Genomic DNA, 19,809 nt, shown 5'->3' with positions numbered 1-19,809 from the left:
GGACCAGGGAGAACTGGTGAACTTTGATCCAAATCAGGGAAGACGGAGCCATTACAGCGGAGAAGCACATGACGATAATGATCATCATCCCCGAGGGGTGTTCACCGTCAATCTCTTAACAGAGCCAGTCAGTAACACTCAGTGCTGGCATCTTACATGCAGCAGTGAGTTTTGTTGTTTTTTTGGAGAGACTTTTGCTCGTGCACTCGCGAGAAAGACAGAGACAGACAGACAGTGAGAAATCACCCCCCATGGGAGATGGCCACGCCACAAACCCTTCTCTTCATTCTCCTCTCAGGATCTTGGGCATGCACACACACGCGCCTGGCGTGAGTTTAAGCCACCGGGTCCAGGACTCGAACCGTGGTCATGTCTCATGGGAGTCCAGCGACAGCCATTACGCCAACTGCTGGTCCCTACAGTAGTGTTTCAAAGGTTAAATGAAGAATAAACACAAATATAAAAGTTCTGACTTTCCCCTGTATGGATGATGACTTCAGTGTGCAGACACAGCTTTAATAGCTGTAAAAACTAGTTCCCCCTAGCACTTGTTAGACCATTCCTTGTCACTGACTTCAGCAGTGTACATGCATGAGCTTAGACTGAAATGCCAGATACATGTGTTGACTTCAGTGTATGACCCCTCACTGTCAAACCATGAAATTAAAATCCTGTACATAACTGGAAATCAGAAGGAAAAAAAACAATTTGTAGGAAAGTATGTTGGTCTGGAGTTACCCGTATTGAGTGGAACTCACTGTGATGCCTCTGCGTTTATTCTACGGCCTCAACTTGAAGATGGATGGCATAATATGTAACTTAGCCTGTGGCATCAGTGATAGAAATACCTTTCTAAAGGGGTTTATCATAATGTGCTGCTTCTTGAGGGCTTATGCCTCTAGAATTGCATGGACCCGGTGGCTTAAACTCACACCGGGCATGTGTGCATGCGTGCCCAAGATCCCGAGAGGATAATGGAGGAGAAGGGATTGCAGCGTGGCCATCCCCCTAGGGAGTGATTTCTTGCTTTCTGTCTCTCTGTTTCTGTCTGTCTTTCTGGTAAGTATACGTACCCTGTAGCAAAGATCTCTCCAAAAAAGAAATACTTTTCTAAAGAAGGGATTTATCATAATGTGCTGCTCCTTGAAGGGTTCCCTTCTGCTGTGCCATCTTATTTTTAAAAGTATACATATGTGTGTGTGTGTGTGTGTACATTTAAAGAATATATCTATGCATATGTACTGTGTGTATGTATGTATGTATATATGTGTGTATACATACATATGTGTGTATATACATTTAAAGAATATATCTATGCATATGTACCGCTGTGTGTATGTATGTATGTATATATGTGTGTATACATACATATGTGTGTATGTACATTTAAAGAATTTATCTATGCATATGTACCGCTGTGTGTACGTATGTATGTATATATGTGTGTGTATACATACATATGTGTGTGTACATTTAAAGAATATATCTATGCATATGTACCTCTGTGTGTGTACGTATGTATGTATATGTGTGTGTATACATACATATGTGTGTGTACATTTAAAGAATATATCTATGCATATATGTACCGCTGTGTGTACGTATGTATGTATATATGTGTGTGTATACATACATATATGTGTGTGTGTGTGTGTATATATATAAACCAGTCCTGGTTACTCCCACACCTCCTTCTCTCTGAACCAGGAAAGTCCCTGAGGACTAACTTCTGAGCTGGGTAACAGACAAATTATAAAGTGAAATGACTTTTACAGGGAGAAGTAATTTGCATGTGTGAAATAGAAAGGTGTTTAGTAGGTATTACAGGTTTACTTTAAACCATTTAACTTATGCTCCAAAGTAACTGTAATTTGATGTTGGTAGGATGGCAGATTATGATGAATAACTTTAACTGTATTTTTTTTTCTTATTTTATTTAACTTTATTTATTTATTTTTAATTTGAGCACAGAGGGACAGAGGGGAAGAGTGAAAGAGAGAGGGAGAGAGGGAGGGAGGAAGAGGGGGAGGGAGGGAAAGTGAGAAACCAAGCCACCAGGTCCGGGACTCAAACCATGGTCAGCCATGTGGGAGTCCAGCGCCACCTGCCAGTTCCCTTTAACTGTATGTTTTAAAGTCATTGTGTGTTCAAATGCTTAAATCTAGATGAACAGAATTCAAAGAATTCTTGAAATGTATGAATGTCTCCTTAATATACTGATTACAAAATTAAAAAAAAAAATTACTTCAACCTTCATTGCCTCAAGACTAGCTATTTCCTACTGCAAACAAAACATAAAGCTAAAAAAAAGGACTGCAAAATATTTAAATATTCACTCCACAGCCTAATATTTACCAGTATGGGTGACTATTATTGCTATATTATCTCCTTTTAGGAATGGTGCCTGATTCTAGTAAAAGGGAAACATCAGGTCATTCGGATTTTACCCTGTGATCTCACACTTCACTGTAAGGAAGCTGCTTTCTTTTTTTCCTAAAGCCAGATGGCACATGCTCTTGCCAGACAAAGGGAGTCAGGGAGCACCTCCCAACGGGGCCCGGCCACACAGCGATCCTTACTCCTCAAGTCTCCCGCCTCGTCAGGACACAGCGCACACACATGCCGATGGGCATTCAACCATGGCTGTTCACGTGGGCTCCGGCTCCCCGTGCTCCCAGTGTCCGTGTGGGGTAGTGGCTGCACTGTGGGGCCAGACCAGGAACCGCGTGTTTCCTCTTCCTCTGACAGTCCACTCCCCAGCACTGTGAGCATTCTCACGACCGACATGTACTAGGGGAAGGGTGCTGAAAGAATTCCCTGAGGCACAGACGCCATTTTGAACCCTGGAGGATTATTGCTCCATGGGGGAGTTATTTCATATGATCCCCCTAGAATTACCTACTATTTTTTATTTAAAGCAAAGCAAGAAAGTGGGAAAACTTTTCTTCACCTTTTTCAATTGAGATTCCATCTTTAGACACTCTTCCTTCTTCTGCTCCAAAGCAATTTCTAGGGTCTTAAGCCTCGAGTCTTTTTTCAAGCCTGAGGAAGCCAGAGAAGAAGCGTGTTCTTTCAAATCCAAGAGTGAAGCCTAGAAGAAGCAACACACACCCAGAATAAATACTGACTGTAAACAAAACGGGAGATTTAACATTTTATTTTATGATTAATATGACTTACTGTTTCATTTCATTACAAAATACTATTATGTTTCCATTTAACAACACTTAAAATACAAAATACTAGCTGTAGCTTTAAGCCCTAACTAAAATGAGAGGGATTTCCCAAGAAACGTCTATTGAACAGTGACTTCAAGAATCCTAGCAACACATATCCACAAAAAAAAAAAGAAAGCAGACCAGGCTGTGAGAGTGTAAAGAGCCGATGCTAGTAGCTCAATTATCTTAGATATAAAATATTTTTCCTTTTCAGAAGAAAAGCAACCTCAGGAACTTTTTTTTTCGGAGAGATTTTTGCCATATGGCACATGCACTCACCAGAGAGACTTACAGCAAGAAATCACCTCAGGGGGTGGGGGAGGAAGGGGGAACAGTCTTGCCACAATCCCTTCTCTATTTTCCTGTCAAGATTTTGGGCATGCACACACCTGCCCCACCTGATCTAGGACTCTGACTGAGGTTGGCCACGTGGGAGTCCAGAGACTTTGCCACCACACTACCTGCTGGCCTCTGTGTCAGGAACTTGAATTTCCATACATTTTCCTAAAATAAATCCAAAAAAAAAAAGGCCCCAAGCCTCATGCATTATCTGATCACACTGCATCAGGCATTTTTGCTCTTTAGGGCATAGTAACAGTATTCTCTAAAAGCAAGATCAAAATTACATTAAGTCCCCTAACTTAACAGCTGTTAATTATGTTAGTGGCTGTTATCAATAAATTGTCCTTCTGCATACTCCTGCTGTTTGTCACTCTCCTTACCTTAAGCACATTTCTCCAAATATACTTGATATCTTAGGATCTACAGTAATGCCATTAAGAAGTAAAAACCAACACAGAAACAGTAAAAGAGGAAAGAATTAGCAAATTATGAATGAGTCTATCGTGTCTCCATAAAGCTTTCTGAATTACCCTTACCAGTATTCACAGACCTGCTAGAAGAACATTAACAGGGCCAGCAGGTGGCATAGTGGTTAAGGTGCTGGACTCCCACATGGCCACACCTATCTGAGTCCCAGACCTGCCAGCTGGAAAATCATGAGGGGCATGTATGTATGGCTGCCCATAATCCCAGGAAGAGATGAAATTGTGGCATGGTCATCCCCCAGGGTGCAATTTCTCACTCTCCCTCTCTGGTAAGCATATATCCCCTGTGGCAAAAAAAAAAACTAAAAGAAAAAAGAACTTTAAGAAAAATCTTCCATTAAATACTTTTTTATATGCATTACATAAATAACAATGACATCTACAAACATGCAATGACCAAGCAAACCAGATAATTCCATTTTGGTGATCTTAACCTCTTTCTCAGAGAGGTCGCCTTGCAATAGGCTGACTTTTTCTTTCAGGTCTTTAAGATCTTTTTTGTAGTTATCAATTTCCTCTTGCTTCTCTCGTTCATCTCTGTCCCGCTGCTCCTTTAAGCGCTCGATTGTCCGCTCCTGATAAGAGAACACATCAATATGTGAAGTTCCTTTGGGAAGACTGACTTCTGCCTTTATCTTGGAAATGTCCATACTTCTATCCTCTATTCAAAAGACAGTGACAGTGCTGGAAAAACTGGGTATCCACACCAGATAATTCCATTTTGGTGATCTTAACCTCTTTCTCAGAGAGGTCGCCTTGCAATAGGCTGACTTTTTCTTTCAGGTCTTTAAGATCTTTTTTGTAGTTATCAATTTCCTCTTGCTTCTCTCGTTCATCTCTGTCCCGCTGCTCCTTTAAGCGCTCGATTGTCCGCTCCTGATAAGAGAACACATCAATATGTGAAGTTCCTTTGGGAAGACTGACTTCTACCTTTATCTTGGAAATGTCCATACTTCTATCCTCTATTCAAAAGACAGTGACACACTTTAAGAAATTCACCTTTTAAAAACTGAATCCTTCTACTTAACTTGCTATAACAAAAATCGGGCTATGTCCTTTTGGATCCCAAAGTTTCTTTTCCTATAATCACAACTAGTGTTAGATATCACTAAAGTTTTCTTTTGGAATATTACCATTAAATTCAACTCTCAAATAACTAAAAACTTATATATACACACTAATGACAGTAACTAACAAATATCTGTAGTTGTTCCTTTTTTTTGGAGAGGTTTTTGCTATAGGGGACGTGCACTCACCAGAAAGACAGAGAAAGAGAGAGAGAAAGCAAGAAATCACCCCCCAGGGGGGATGGCCACGCCGCAATTCCTTCTCCTCCATTCTCCTCTTAGAATCTTGGGCACACACGCACATGTGCCTAGTGTGAGTTTAAGCTACTGGGTCCGGGACTCGAACCGCAGTCAACTACATGGGAATCCAGCAACATAGCCATTGCGCCATCTGCTGGTCCCTGTATTTGTGCTTTATATGTAATTCATGTTACGTACAAGGCAATGAAGACACTCACAACTGACACAACAGACAAAGAAAGAAAAGGGAGGTGGAGATGAGAATAAAGGAGGGTCGGAGCCAGCAGGTGCTATGGTGGTGAAGGCGCTGGATCCTGCACAGCCAGCTGCACAGCTCAAGTCACAGACCGAAACATGCTGGGCATACATACGTGCATGTCCAAAATCCCGGGAGGAGAATGGAGGAGAAGGGATTGCAGCATTCTCACTTTCTCTCTCTCTGACAAGCACATGCACTTAGCAAAGTAATAATAATAATGATGATTCTGTATGGACCAGCAGATGGCAGAATGGTTACATCATTGGACTCCCACAAGGTCAACCATGGTTCCAGTCCTGGAACTGGCAGCTTAAAACTCACACCGCCCATGTGTGTTCATGCCCAAAACCTTGAGAGGAAAATGAAGAAGTGATTGTGGTCTGGCCATCCCCCCTTGTGGATGGTTTCTCACTTTCTGTCTCTCTAGTGAGTGCATGTGTCCTATAGTGAAAACCTCTCTCTCTCTAAAAACAAAAAAAGAAAAGAAAAGAAAAAAACTTCTGTCAAAGGAGAATCACAAACTTCAAAAGTTAAAGGAATTTAAGTATATTTCTGGGTATTTTTTTCCTAATATTTTCAGGGATCAAGTTTGATCTTGGCAGGCAGTCTGAAGCATTCTGAATCCAAGAGATTTAAGGAGCAAGTGATTCTATCCCTTTCCAAAAAAAAAAAAAAAAAAGGATTAAAATGTCCCAAAGAGATTCTCTAAACTTCCTTGTAAAAGATTAATACTAAGGGGACCAGCAGTTAGCGTAATGGCTATGTCGCTGAACTCCCATGTAGTCAACCGCAGTTCAAGTCCCGGACCCAGTGGCTTAAACTCACGCCAGGCACGTGTGTGTGCGTGCCCAAGATCCCGAGAGGAGAACAGAGGAGAAGGTGATTTCTCACTTTCTAGCTCTCTGTCTCTCTCTGTCTTTCTGGTGAGCACACACGCCCTATACAAAAGCCTCTTAAAAAAAAAAAAAAGAAAAAAGAAAAGAAAAAGATTAATACTAGGGCCAGCAGGTGGCCCATGAAGGCCTCCTCTTCCAAGAGGAGAATAAAGGAAACGGATTGCAAGTGGCCATCCCCAGGAGGGTGATTTCTCACTTTCCTTCCCTTTCTCTCTCTAACAAGTACATGTGGCCAAAAGCAAAAACTAAAAAATACATATACCTATATATAAATACACGTATACACATACACACACACATATATATACTGGTTAGGTTGGACTATTTTAGTTAACCATTCTTGAAAAACTGGGTTTGCTCCTGACAGTAAATAAAGTAGCAGCACAAAGACTAGAAAACTGCATTAAGTATACTGGTGTAATATACTATTACTACATTATATTAATAACTAAAATTCACAAATGTGTGAGGTACCAAAGCAGGACAGTAGAAGAGGACGACTGTCTCCTGATGCTCAGTGTCTGGATTCCCACATCCCCGAATTCTTCAGAAGACAGTAACTGGGGAACGCATGGAAGACTCCTTAGAAAATTCAGCCACCGCCTTCTAGTGTGGGATCCATCTTGCTCAGCAGAAATGCTTAAAGTGACAACTTAACAGACTTTTCCTACCCCTCTGTGCTGTGCGTGTCAGCCAGAGCACAGAGGGGCTCTCCGCCCTTCCCCAGGGGGCCTGCCTGTGCTCTCCACCCAGTTTTGGAGAAACAGGACAGCAGAAGGGATGCACCCGGGGAGAACGGGGCGGCCACGCACCTTCTCTGCAAGCGCCTCCTCCAGCGTGGTCAAGGCCGTGTCAGTGTTGGTGGTGTCAGCCTGCAGGGACTTCACGCGCTCCTTCAAGCTGCTCATCTGCTTCTCCTTATCTCGTAGCTGTTCTTGAAGGTTTTCGATCTGAGTGTGAATAAACATTGAAGGGAAAAGGACAGTAAGAAAAATACAAACAGGCACAATAAAAATCATGGTATATGCTCTACAGAAATAATATAATCCTGAGAGTTCAGAATTAGGTACAAAACCTTACACTCAAGATTTATTAAAAAAAGAGAAAAGGTACGGACGTGAATATGAACACACACGTGCACATTTCTAATCAAGTAAGACAGCTTGGAGAAAAGATCCACTACAGAAATGGGACCAGCAGTTGGCGTAATGGCTATGTCGCTGGACTCCCACGTAGTTGACCGTGGTTCACACCCCGGACCCAGTGGCTTAAAACTCACGCCAGGCACGTGTGCGTGCGTGCCCAAGATCCCGAGAGGAGAATGGAGGAGAAGGGATTGCGGCGTGGCCATCTCCCCTGGGGGGTGATTTCTCGCTTTCTGTCTCTCTGTCTCTCTCTCTGCCTGTCTGGTGAGCGCACGCGCCCTATAGCGAAAACCTCTCCGAAAAGAAAAAGAAAAAAAGAAAAAAGATCCACTACAGAAATGGAAGTGGGAAGAACGGTAGAGAAAGAAGCCAGGGGAATACGATGACTTTTTAAGTAACGGTAAATAACAAATAGAGGGAGGACAGACAACAGAAGGGCCAGCTAGTGAGAAAGACAAACAGGTTGTGTAACGGGAAAATGATTCTTAAATGCAGTATCCAGTTATACGTTTACATCGTCTTTTATCGCCACAGCAAGCATGTGCAATGAGCGTTCTGGTTTCCGTTTCCTCCCTCATACACGCTTGTACGTATCCATTTCCCCGGACATTGATTGACTTCACTGTTTTGTGCCAGGCACGAGCGGTACAGAGAAAACGAACAGGCCCATTACTATTACACCGTGAGACGTTGTGGGAACCCCCGACTAAGTGGCTGAAGCCAAGCTCTGCTGGTCGTTTGCACCATCCTAACAAATGCAGATCTTATGTGAGAGGGATGAGAATCCCTCTAAGTTTATTTCTTTCTTCCATGGATGAAACGGACAGTGAGAGAGAAAAAACCCAGCAGGGCCTTGATGCAGTGATCCACTCGCGGCCTATCGAGGGCAAGCGTGAGCCTACTGCACTCAGGGGGGTTCCAGACTTGACCAGATACCCGCCTATGAGGGACTGCCTTGCAGAAGGATGTATGTGACCACCGCACCACCATCTGGCTCTCACGATCAAGAATTTTCTTTCTTTTTCATTGCCAGAGGATGTGTGAGCTAGCCAGAGAGAGAGAGAGAGACAGGGAGGGAGAAAGCACCCCCAGTGAGGCATGGCCACACAGTAATCCCCTTTCCTCCATTCTCGATCCAGTCAGGGTTTTGGACATGCACGCGGCATGTGCATGGTCCGTGTGCCACCAGGCCAGAATACAAACTGTGCTTGGCCGTGTGGGATCCAACTTCCTTACTCACCAGGCCACCAGGATAGCCACCAATTAAGAGACTTTCAAGCACAGAAATGTCGAGTCAGTTGTACGTTTTAGGTAAATAATTCTAACAGCTATAGAGGAGAAATTTAAGGAGATCTGCATACAGACATAGGAAACAATTAGGAGGCAATATTAGTTAAGCTAAGAGATTATGGAACTAAACAAAGAGATATGGAAAATGAGAGATAGACTTGAAAAACTGTAAAAATAGCAGGTTATCACTAGGGAGATTCAAGTATACACAATGAAAAACATTAAGTAAATCTGTCAGGGAACTCTAGAGAGCTATTCTTAAGCCAAATGAAAATTATAAGTAAGCCAATTATTGGAGCCGGCAGGTGGCATGGTGGTTAAGGATGCTGGACTCCCACATGACTGACCGTGGTTCAAGTCCCGGACCTGGTGGCTTGCTTTCTCTCTCTCTCTCTCTCCAGTCAAATTAAAATAAATAAATACATAAATAAAATTAAATTTAAAAAAACTAAGCCAACTATTCTAGAACTCACAAAGTTAGTTCCTTAAGTCAGAGTTCCTGCTATGAGTCAAATACATTTCCAGGTGCTAAAGGTACAGAAATAAGATAAGGAGACCAAAATCTCCGCCTCTGCGAAGCTTACATTCTAGTAAGGTATATGGGTGAGAGGGTGAGTGAGTCAGTGAGCACATATAAATTGTAAGGATGGCAATAAGTTCCACGGCGAAAACGAAGCAGGGTACAGTCATAGACTACTCCTGAGCAAACACCAGAACTATCTGGCTTCCTGCATGGTTTCCAAAAAGCAAAAAAAAAGCGCTCTTTGAGAGAAGTTACTTGCTGTTACTCCCATGAGAATAATGGGATCACTGTCCATATTCCACCCATACATAAATGCATATATTAAATATTAACACACTCCTCCATGCTTCCCCCACTACACATTTATTACACGACTGTTCACTCTTCCATCTATCAATGCGTTGTAACACTAGTCCCAACCACACGTAATTATTGGTTCTATGCTGTCTCCAATAAGTTGACACGGACCCTGCCCCTCCACCCTAGCTTTGTGTTTTCATATCTGGAACACATCAGGTCTTCAGTAAAGACTGGCTCATTGATCAGTAAATGCATGATATGTAAGCATGGGCTTTTATGAAATGTATTTAGGCATAGACAGAAATTCTTGCCAAGAAAGGAACTACAAAAGAACACTGGCTCCAACCTTTGGCTAGCTTCTTACATTGATCAATTTAGTACAAGCTCTCAAAGTGCCTGCCTCATTCCCTCTCCAGAGTTGAGAATTCCACAAGCAGAGCAAACGAGCTAAGCTAAGAGATTGGTAAATTTAGAGTAGGGTACTGTGAATGCGCTAAGGCTTGAATTCTCACCCTCTAGCAAAGATATAATCAGATAGGGGACATGAAAATGCCAGAAATGGGCTCCAGTGTTCCAGAGTCAGTAGGAACCTAACACTGTGAAGAGTCCATCGCAGACAAAAGCATCCACTTTTCTTTGACTTAGTCAGCTGCTACAAATGGAATCACGTGTGAATCAGTAGCTGGGTAAAGGCGGCACGCCCGAGGTCAGTGCTCCACACACAGACAGAGCGCAGGGCCCTGGTGTTTCCCGCCTCACCTGCGCGGGCCACTGTGCGGCTAACACATGGGCCTATACAAAGACCCAGCCAGGTGTTACGCACAAGGAGGCCAAGGGTCATTCTGTGAGTCCACCTCATAATCTATGGCCCTGACATGCACAGCAAGGATGATACACTTCTCTCTCCATCATCATCAGGATCTAAGAAGAAATTAAGAAATTAAAATATTCATGATTCTGAGCCAGCAGGTGACAGGGCAGTTAAGGCAGCTGGATCCCACTTAGCCAACTTCACCATTCGAAGTCCCAGACCCAGCAGCTTGAAAATATGCCAGGTGCATGTGTGTCCATGCCCAAAATCCAGAGAGGAGAACGGAGGAGACGGGAATGTGGAGTAGCCACCACCCGCTTGGGAGGGTGATTTCTCACTTTCTTTCTCTTTTTGTTTGTCTCTCTCCAATGAGTGCACACACCCTATAGCTAAACTTTAAAAACAAGTTCATGATTTCACTATTTTTTTTGAGAGTTTTTTTTTTTTTTTTTTGCTATGGGGCACCTGTGCTCACCGGAGAGACAGAAAGATACTGAGTCAGAAAGCAAGAAATCACCCCCAGGGAGAAAGGCCACACCATAGTCCCTTCTCCTCCATTCTCTTCTTGGGACTGTGGGCACACATGTACAGGTGCCTGGCATGAGTTTTAAGTTGCCAGGTCTGGGACTTGAACTGCAGTCAACTATGTGGGAGTCCAGCGATGTAACCATCACACCATCTGCTGGTCCCCAAAAAGCTCATAATTCTACGTTAACAACTAATACATAAACTATTGAAGGAATCCATTATTCTTTTTTTCCTCAGGTTATTTCTCTTCCCATGAATGAGAGAGACAAAATGAGACAGGTAACACCCCAACAGGGTCCTGATACTGTGACACTCCCAGCTGGGCTTGTCCAGATCCTGGGCACACACACCCCTGGCATAATCAGAGGGGCCTACGGACAGGAATCTGGAGGTATGTGGGTCCACAGTGCCACCACCGGGTCCCATTACTCTTTGTTAGTAAAAACACCTGCCGATACGCTCAGGTGCAGACGCTGCTAAATGAGGGGAAAAGCCCATCAGGGAATTCTCTCAAAGCTACTTTTTTTCAGATACCCAGTTGTCTATTATAGATAGACTGACAGCTGAGTTGAAGGGGAAGAAAAGAATGGCTATTCTTGGACTCCTATTTACTTTTCAAAAGGAGAAATAAACATGGCCTCACAAAATGAAGAAGAGCAGTGGAAACTAAGATTGCATCGGCTGGTCATGTTCTTGCCAGAGAAGAGCCTGACACAGAGGCCGGTCAGTGCAGACCAGCTCAGTGCGCATCGAGGCACTAAGGTGCTGCCGGGGTGTGGGGTGTGTGTCTACATGGACACTGAAGTCTAGTACCATGATGGCTGACTGGCGAGCCCTACTGAAGGCTCCTCTGCATAGCCTCACTCTGGCTGTGACTCAGAATTGAGCTTTTTTGATCAAGGACTTCAGGTGTGTGCGTGTCACTAACCAGTGGGTGCATGAATGCACCCGCATGATTCTTATTGCTATTTTCTTGTTTTCCACTAACCTAACGTTGAAGCTGCAAAAGCTGTTTCCCCCAGTAGTCCCATGGCATGCAGTTTCAGAATTTGTTATGCCAGTTCTATGAGACATGCAGCAGAGACCCTATTCTACACTGGGGTGGACTACCCACAGAATCTGAAGCACCTGATTACAAAAACGCTGAATACAATAGCCAAGAGAAGAACTGCATCCATTATGCACATGCTTGAATAAAAAGATAAACTTATTTGGAATCATGTTTAAAGGAAAAATATTTTATTATGCTCAGAATATCTACTTTTTTATTATATTTTATTTTATTTACTTATTTTAATTTGACTAGAGAGGGGGGAATGGGGGGGATAGAGAGAGGGAGGGAGGAAAAGAGGGAGGGAGGAAAAGTGAGAAAACAAGCCACCAGGTCCAGGATTCGAACTGTGGCTGGCCATGTGAGAGTCCAACGCCCTTAACCACCATGCCGTCTGCTGACCCCCAGAATATTTACTTTTAAAATATTCCTCTTCCATTTATGACAGCAGAAACCACAGGTCTGTAAAGCAATAATATAACAACAGTAATAAGGGTTGAGCACTGCTAATCCCAAAACCCAAATTCTGAAACGCTCCATAATCTGTTTTGAGTGCTGACCTGAAGCCGAAAGTGGAACCTCCCACATCTGACCTCATGTGAGGAGTTGCAGTCAAAATGCTACAACACAAAAATATTATACAAAATTACCACCATGCTATGTGTGTAACATCGGCTTAGATTGGGATCCTATCCCAAAGATCTTGTTACATATAAGCAAATATTCCAAAATCTGAAAAAAATCCATAATCTAAAAGACTACTATTTCCAAGCGTTTCGGACACTCAAGCCGTAGCGGCGATAGCCAGAAGAAGCCCGTATACACGCGCCATGCCGTCCTATGTCAGCACCAGCCGTGACCGTGAGATAACCACTGTGCACTCTAGCCCTCGTACCCACTCAATCTTTACACCGTACAGTATGCGCTATGATGAACAAAAAACCACAGAAACACTTTTCCACAAACTATTTTTCTTATTATAGGATATTAAAATAAAAAGTGGAACCAGCAGTTGGAGTAATGGCTATGTCACTGGACTCCCATGTAGCCAACCGTGGTTCGAGTCCCAGACCCAGTGGCTTAAACTCACACCAGGCACATGTGCGTGCGTGCCCAAGATCCCGAGAGGAGAATGGAGGAGAAGGGATTGTGGTGTGACCATCTCCCCTGGGAGGTGATTTCTCACTTTCTCTCTCTGTCTCTCTGGCAAGCACCCTATAACAAAAATCTCAAACAAATAAATAAGGTTGTTGCAACAAAAACAAAATCTTTATAGTCCTGTGACTACTTTCTACTTTATGTATACTCTACCTGACACAGAAAGAAATCATGAAGTACCCATTAGCACATAGTCTATTTCTGCATGAAGATGTAAAGAGCTAGCGCTTATTCTATTTATTTCTGCCCTCAGAAATAAACAGGAAGGGAACCAGCAGTTAGCGTAATGGCTATGTCGCTGGACTCCCACGTAGTCGACCACAGTTCGCGTCCCAGACCCAGTGGCTTAAAACTCACGCCGGGTGCATGTGCGTGCGTGCCCAAGATCCCGAGAGGAGAATGGAGGAGAAGGGACTGCGGCATGACCATCCCCCCTGGGGGGTGATTTCTCGCTTTCTGTCTCTATGTCTCTGTCTGTCTGGTGAGTGCACCCCCTCTACAGTAAAAAAAAAACTCTCAAAAAAAAAAAGAAAGAAAGAAAGAAACAGGAAGGGGGACCAGCAGTTAGTGTAATGGTTATGTCACTGAACTCCCATGTAGTCAACCGTGGTTCAAGTCCCGGACCCGGTTGCTTCAACTCACGCCTTGTGCATGTGTGTGTGTGCCCAAGATCCCAAGAGGAGAATGGAGGAGAAGGGATTGCGGTGTGGCCACCCCGGAGGGGGATTTCTCACTTTCTGTCTATCTCTCTCTGTCCTTCTGGTGAGCGCATGTACCCTATAGCAGAAACCTCTCCCAAAACAAAAATAAAATAAAATAAACAAACAGGAAGCGGGGGAGGTTGATGATATCAACCAAGTTTATACATTCCATTTATATCATACAGTTCTAACAGTGAATTCAATTTCTCAAATCTAGCAAATGCAAGAAATAGTTTTAAATTACCTATGAAGAGAAAGAAGATACTAGTCCTTAAAATGACCTAATCATGGTAAAATTCTGTTTACTGGGTTGGAACGACAACAGAAATAGAACAGTTACTATATCATACAGAGGCATTTTCTTCTCAAAATTATTTTAAACAGACAGACAGCGATGAGACCAGAGGAAGACATGCTGAACTCAATGCTGCACGGCGAAGTCATCGAATCTGCATACCAATTCCTTACTGGCACAGATTTATTGACGTCTTTTGTTTTGGCTTTATCAGCAGTGCCCAGTTGACAGGAGCCCTCCTGTTGCAGCAGGGGTGATTTATTTCTAGTCAAGTGGAACTGATTACTCTGCACCAAGGCTCCAGTCATGGAGTACAGGTCGAAGACACTTCCTCTAGGACACAGTTCAGAGGACAAGAAATCCCCAAACCCACCCAGCAATCACCTGGCTCACTCTCAAGAGCATGTGAAAGAAAGGTCTATGCGATGCTGTCTCCACAGCTGTCCTTCCTAAGCAGCCATCAGCATCAAATGTAGGGCAGGAGGCCAGTTATTCAGAAAGAGGACCTGTCCGTACCTCCTCGGCTAGTAATATCCAGCATCAGTGGCACAAGAACAGCCTGGGTGAACTCATAACCAGCTGGCGAGGAGGCACTTACAGTAACTAGTAGTGAATTTTTCCTTTTCAGATACTAAGTGCCCCAGTTTGTACCAATGGTTTGCTTATCATCCTACGTTCTGTGAAAATACACTAACAAAGAACTGCAACTTACCAAAAAGAGCAGGTTTTGCCTAGAACTACTTATACTGGCCCCTGAATTACTTCTCCAATCACATGTTTCTGGTGATTATTACATACTAGAGGTTGACAAAATCAGGAGAAACTCTAAGCAACATTTTAAACTCATCTTGGGTATATATAAATATACACATATGCACACACGCAATACTGGTCCTCTCCACGACTGTTGATGCCCTTACCAAGTCCAGCAAAGGTTCTTGGTAACAGCCGATTCCTTCTGCGGTGGGGTCCCCTCTCGCTGTTACTCTCTCGAAGGAAAGGCTATGGGGCAGATGGCTGTAACGAATGGCTAGCTGTGTGACACCGAGCAAGCGAGCTCATCCTTCTAATTATCGTAACGGTAAACAAAAGGCCACTGATCCTCTCTCAATTCTAAAATATAACTATTCTCATGACAGGCAAGATGAAAACATTTAAGAATAAACCTCATCAGAACACTGCCATATCTTACCTTAAAATTATTCAAATTTAATTATCAGGAAGTGTAGGCATGACCCTTGGGGAAAATACATTCACAGTTCACTGCCCCAGACAGATTTGATTAATTGCTGGGAAGGAGAATGAATTCCTTGAAAGATCTGCTCATGGTACAGATACTGTACTAGGGGCCTCTCACATTAAAACCGGATAGAATGAACCAAAACTAGTCAGACCAAAGTTCACCACCAGTCAAGATCTGTCTGATACACAAAGAAATGCTTCAAACCCTTCTTTTTCTATCTGGTGGGCATATGTAAGAATTGGACAGCTCTTCCTGTACAAAAGACAAGAGAAGAGCTAGGTCCACAACAACAATCCTTCTGGGGCAACAGCAATGGTGTAAGACTACACTCGGGAAATCAACTCGCAACGTTTATGTGAACAGCATCCCTTGAAGCTGCACAGTTAGTTACAATAGCTGTCTAGATGGAAAAGTCTCAGACCTAACAGTTTACTACATTGTAGTGATGACAGAACCAGTATTTTTTGTTTGTTTTTTTTCATATTATCACTATACATCTTTATAATATACCATACAGTTTTTCAAAGTATACATATAGTACATGACATTCAAATCAACGATATTCAACAGAGAACTTGGTATTCTTTTGTCTGTTAGGAAAGTTTCTTCCGTTTGCCCATCCCACCTACCCTCTACCATCCACTCCCCTCCCTCATGGTCTTCTGGTATTATATGTCGGTTGCAGTATTACCAGCTTCCTTACTGATTTTATCTGTCTGGCTCCTTTCTCTTTTTCTTGATTAGTCTAGTTAATGGTTGTCAATTGTGTTTATACTCTCAAATCAGCTTTAATTTCATTGATTTTTTTTTGAGAGGTTTTTGCTATAGGGTGTATGCACTCGCCAGACAGACAGAGAGAGACAGAGAGACAGAAAGCGAGAAATCACCCCCTGGGGGATGGCCACACCACAATCCCTTCTCCTCCATTCTCCTCTTGGGATCTTGGGCACTCACGCACACGCGCCCGGCGTGAGTTTAAACCACCGGGTCCGGGATGTGAACCGCAGTCAACTACGTGGGAGTCCAGCGACATAGCTATTACGCTAACTGCTGGTCCCTCATTGATTTTTTTGTGTGTATGTAGTTCTTTTATTCTCTATTTCATTTGTTTCAGCTCTAATCTTTATTTCTTGTTATTTTGGTTTTGTTGTTGCTGCTATTTTTCCAGTTCAAGATGCAATATCAAGTTATTTATATGCTACCTTTCTATTTTTTTCTTATAAACACTAATGGCTATGAAATTCCCCCTTATGGCGGCTTTCCCTGTGTCCCAAAGATTGCGGAGAGTAGTGTGTCCACTATCATTGGTTTCAATGACTCTTTTGATTGAGGTCTTATTTTTCTCAGGAGTTTGGAAGTCATTCTGATTCTTTCTTTCTTTCTTTCTTTCTTTCCTTTCTTTCTTCTTTTTCTTTTTTCTTTTTTAATTTTTTTTGCTATAGGCCACATGCACTTGCCAGAAAAAGAGGGACAAAAAGGAAGAAATCACCCCCTGGGGGTATGGCCATGCTGCAATCCCTTCTCCTCCAGTCTCCTCTTGGGAACTTGGGCACACACACATGTGCGCCTGGCGCGAGTTTAAGCCACTGGGTCCAGGACTCAAACCACGGTTGACTACGTGGGAGTCCAGTGGCATAGCCATTACACCAACTGCCGGTCCCTTGAAGCCATTTTGTAGTAGGTAGTTTAGTTTCCATGTTTTTATGTATTTTTGAGGACTCTTTCTGTGGTTGCTTTCAAGTTTAATTCTATCATGGACAAATAAAATGCTGGATACAGTCTCCATACTTTTAAATCTTCAGAGGCTTGTCTTTGAAAATGTTCCAGGTGGAGATGAGAAAAAAGTGTGTTTTGTAGTTGCTCGGGGAAATGTTCTACATATGTCTGTCAGGTACACTTGGTTTATAACATCAATTAGCTCCTCTGTCTCTCACTTTTTTCTTTTTTGTCTAGACCTTTCGTGGCAACAGTGCAATGTTGAAATCCCCACCAATTAGTGTGTTGCAGTACATCTCTTTTTAAATCTAGAAGTCTATCTTTCACATTTGTGAAGTCTATCTTTCACATATGCCCCAGTGTTGGCTGTGTAAATACTTATCACTGTAGTATCTTCCTGGTGAATTAATCCTGTTAGAACAATATAGTGTCTTTCTTTGCCATTTTTATTTTAAAGTCTATTTTGTCTGATAACAGTATTGCAACTCTGGGCTTTTTTTGACTTCTGTTTGCATGAAATGACTTTTTCCAGTCTTTTACTTTCAGTCTACTTATGTCTTTGTCAATGAGGTATGTTTCTGGTAAGCAACAGATAGAGGGTTCCTGTTTTTTAATCCATTGAGCCAGTCTGTATCTTTTAAATAGGGAATTTAATCCATTAACATTCAACTTCATTATCATTATGTACCTACTTATCCCCTTCATTTTGTTACTTTCTTATTTCCTCCTTGTTTTGTATTCTCTATTTCTACTTATCTCCCTTCAGTTTTCCTGGTGTAGTATTCTCTTAAAGTATTTCCTGAAAAGCTTTTGTTTGTCTAGGTCTGATCTTACCTCTCCTTCCCATTAGGAGGATAATCTTGCCAGTTAGAGTACTCTTGCTTGAAACTGTTTTTCTTTCACAGCTTTAAATCTTTCCTTGCCTGCACTGTTTCAATTGAGAGGTCCAATGTTAGTCCACTACAGTCATCTTTGTAAGAAACTTGGCTTTTCTCTCGTGCCGGTTTTAGAATATTGTCCTTGTCTTTGATTTTTACCAGTTTGGCTATTTGGCCTTGGAGAAAATCTCCCTATGTTGAATCTATTTGGTGTTCTCCTAATTCTTTTATTTGGATGTGTGTCTGCTCTCTAAATTTGGAACATTTTCAGCTAATATATCGTGAAAGAGATTTTTTATACTTTTACTCACCTCTTCACTTTCTGAAATGCCCGTTATGAACATATTCAGCCTTTTAAGAGTGTGTAGGATTTCCCTCATGTTGTCCTCATTTTTTATGATTCTTTTTCCATTCTTTCAGTTTTTTTGGACTAAATCAGAGATTTTATCTTCAAGGTCAGAGATTCTTTCTTCTGCATGGTCTAATCTGCTGTTAGTACTTTTGAAGGAGTTTTTTATTTCCTGCATTGTATTTTTATCTCCAGAAGTTCTGTTTCTTTCTTTTTCAGGGTGTCTGCCTTCATAGAGTTCCTCTTTGAGTCATAGAAAGATTCTCTTATCTCCAATAACTGGCTGGCTGCTTTCTACTGCCATCTGTTATGATTAATACTCTGAATTCTCTTGCTGACATTTCTGTGGTCTCTTATGTTTCATCCATCATTGGTGGGGAATTACTGTGTTACTCAAGAGAGGAGGTATTCCGGGTTTTCTTCCCCATGTCTCTTGGGCTCCTGCTTTGATTTTTAGGCATCCAGTGATGCACTTACTTCCTGCTGCTTCGTGGAGTTTCTGCAGCTGTGTGCGCATAAGCTTCCCCGTGGTGTGAGTTAGCTCTGAGTCAGCCTTCCTCTTCCATTGGGGGTGGAAGTGTGGTCTCCACAGTGGGAGTTTGGGGTTCAGATTTTCAGAGGGAAGTTTCTCTTCTTTTACTGCTGGGGGAGTTGTAGGTAGAAAATTACTTCAGAGCACATCTTCAGGTGTTTGGTTCCTATATACAAATCTTCATGGAACCAATGTGGCTGGAGACTGAACTGCTAACTCAGACTGCAGGAACCAGTGGTGCTCACTGAAGGCCAGGAGTCCCCTCGTCCCCCATTCCCGACTGGGCCGGGAGCTCCGAAGATCAGCTCAGTCTGGGCAGCCTTTGCTTCCCAGTTGTTCCTAGATGGGGTGGGGGTGGGGCAGGGCAGCATCAGAGCAGACCAGGCAGCAACTCCTACCTTCTAACTCTGCTGAGAACACAGTATTTGGAACCAGTGGTGCTCACTGAAGGCCAGGAGTCCCCTCGTCCCCCATTCCCGACTGGGCCGGGAGCTCCGAAGATCAGCTCAGTCTGGGCAGCCTTTGCTTCCCAGTTGTTCCTAGATGGGGTGGGGGTGGGGCAGGGCAGCATCAGAGCAGACCAGGCAGCAACTCCTACCTTCTAACTCTGCTGAGAACACAGTATTTAAAAAAAAAAAAAAAATGAAAGCAGAGGGGCCGGAACATGGTGTGGTGGTTAAAGGTGCTGGACTCCCACATGGTCAACTTGGTTCAAGTCCCAGACCTGGTGGCTTGCTTTCTCACTTTCCCTCTCTCTCTTTCTCTGTCTCTCTCTTATCGAA

General features: G+C 42.9%; 1 protein-coding gene across 3 annotated transcripts in view; it reads right to left on the bottom strand.

Moving 5' to 3' along the window:
• ERC1 (ELKS/RAB6-interacting/CAST family member 1) overlaps window positions 1-19,809 on the bottom strand; it is a 501,445-nt gene that overhangs the window by 344,613 nt on the left and 137,023 nt on the right. For all 3 annotated transcript variants that reach the window (XM_027766230.1, XM_027766231.1, XM_027766232.1), the window contains 3 exons: window positions 7,320-7,457; window positions 4,781-4,921; window positions 2,951-3,091 (listed from right to left, as the gene is read on the bottom strand). In XM_027766230.1, the coding sequence (XP_027622031.1) occupies window positions 2,951-3,091; window positions 4,781-4,921; window positions 7,320-7,457 (420 nt within the window). The remainder of the gene's footprint in view (window positions 1-2,950; window positions 3,092-4,780; window positions 4,922-7,319; window positions 7,458-19,809) is intronic.

The sequence above is a fragment of the Tupaia chinensis genome, unplaced genomic scaffold (assembly GCF_000334495.1).
Source record: "Tupaia chinensis unplaced genomic scaffold, TupChi_1.0 Scaffold141530_1, whole genome shotgun sequence".
In the NCBI taxonomy this organism is placed as follows: Eukaryota; Metazoa; Chordata; class Mammalia; order Scandentia; family Tupaiidae; genus Tupaia; species Tupaia belangeri.
Note: the sequence above shows the minus strand (reverse complement) of the source record. Positions and strands in the feature narration are given on the sequence as shown.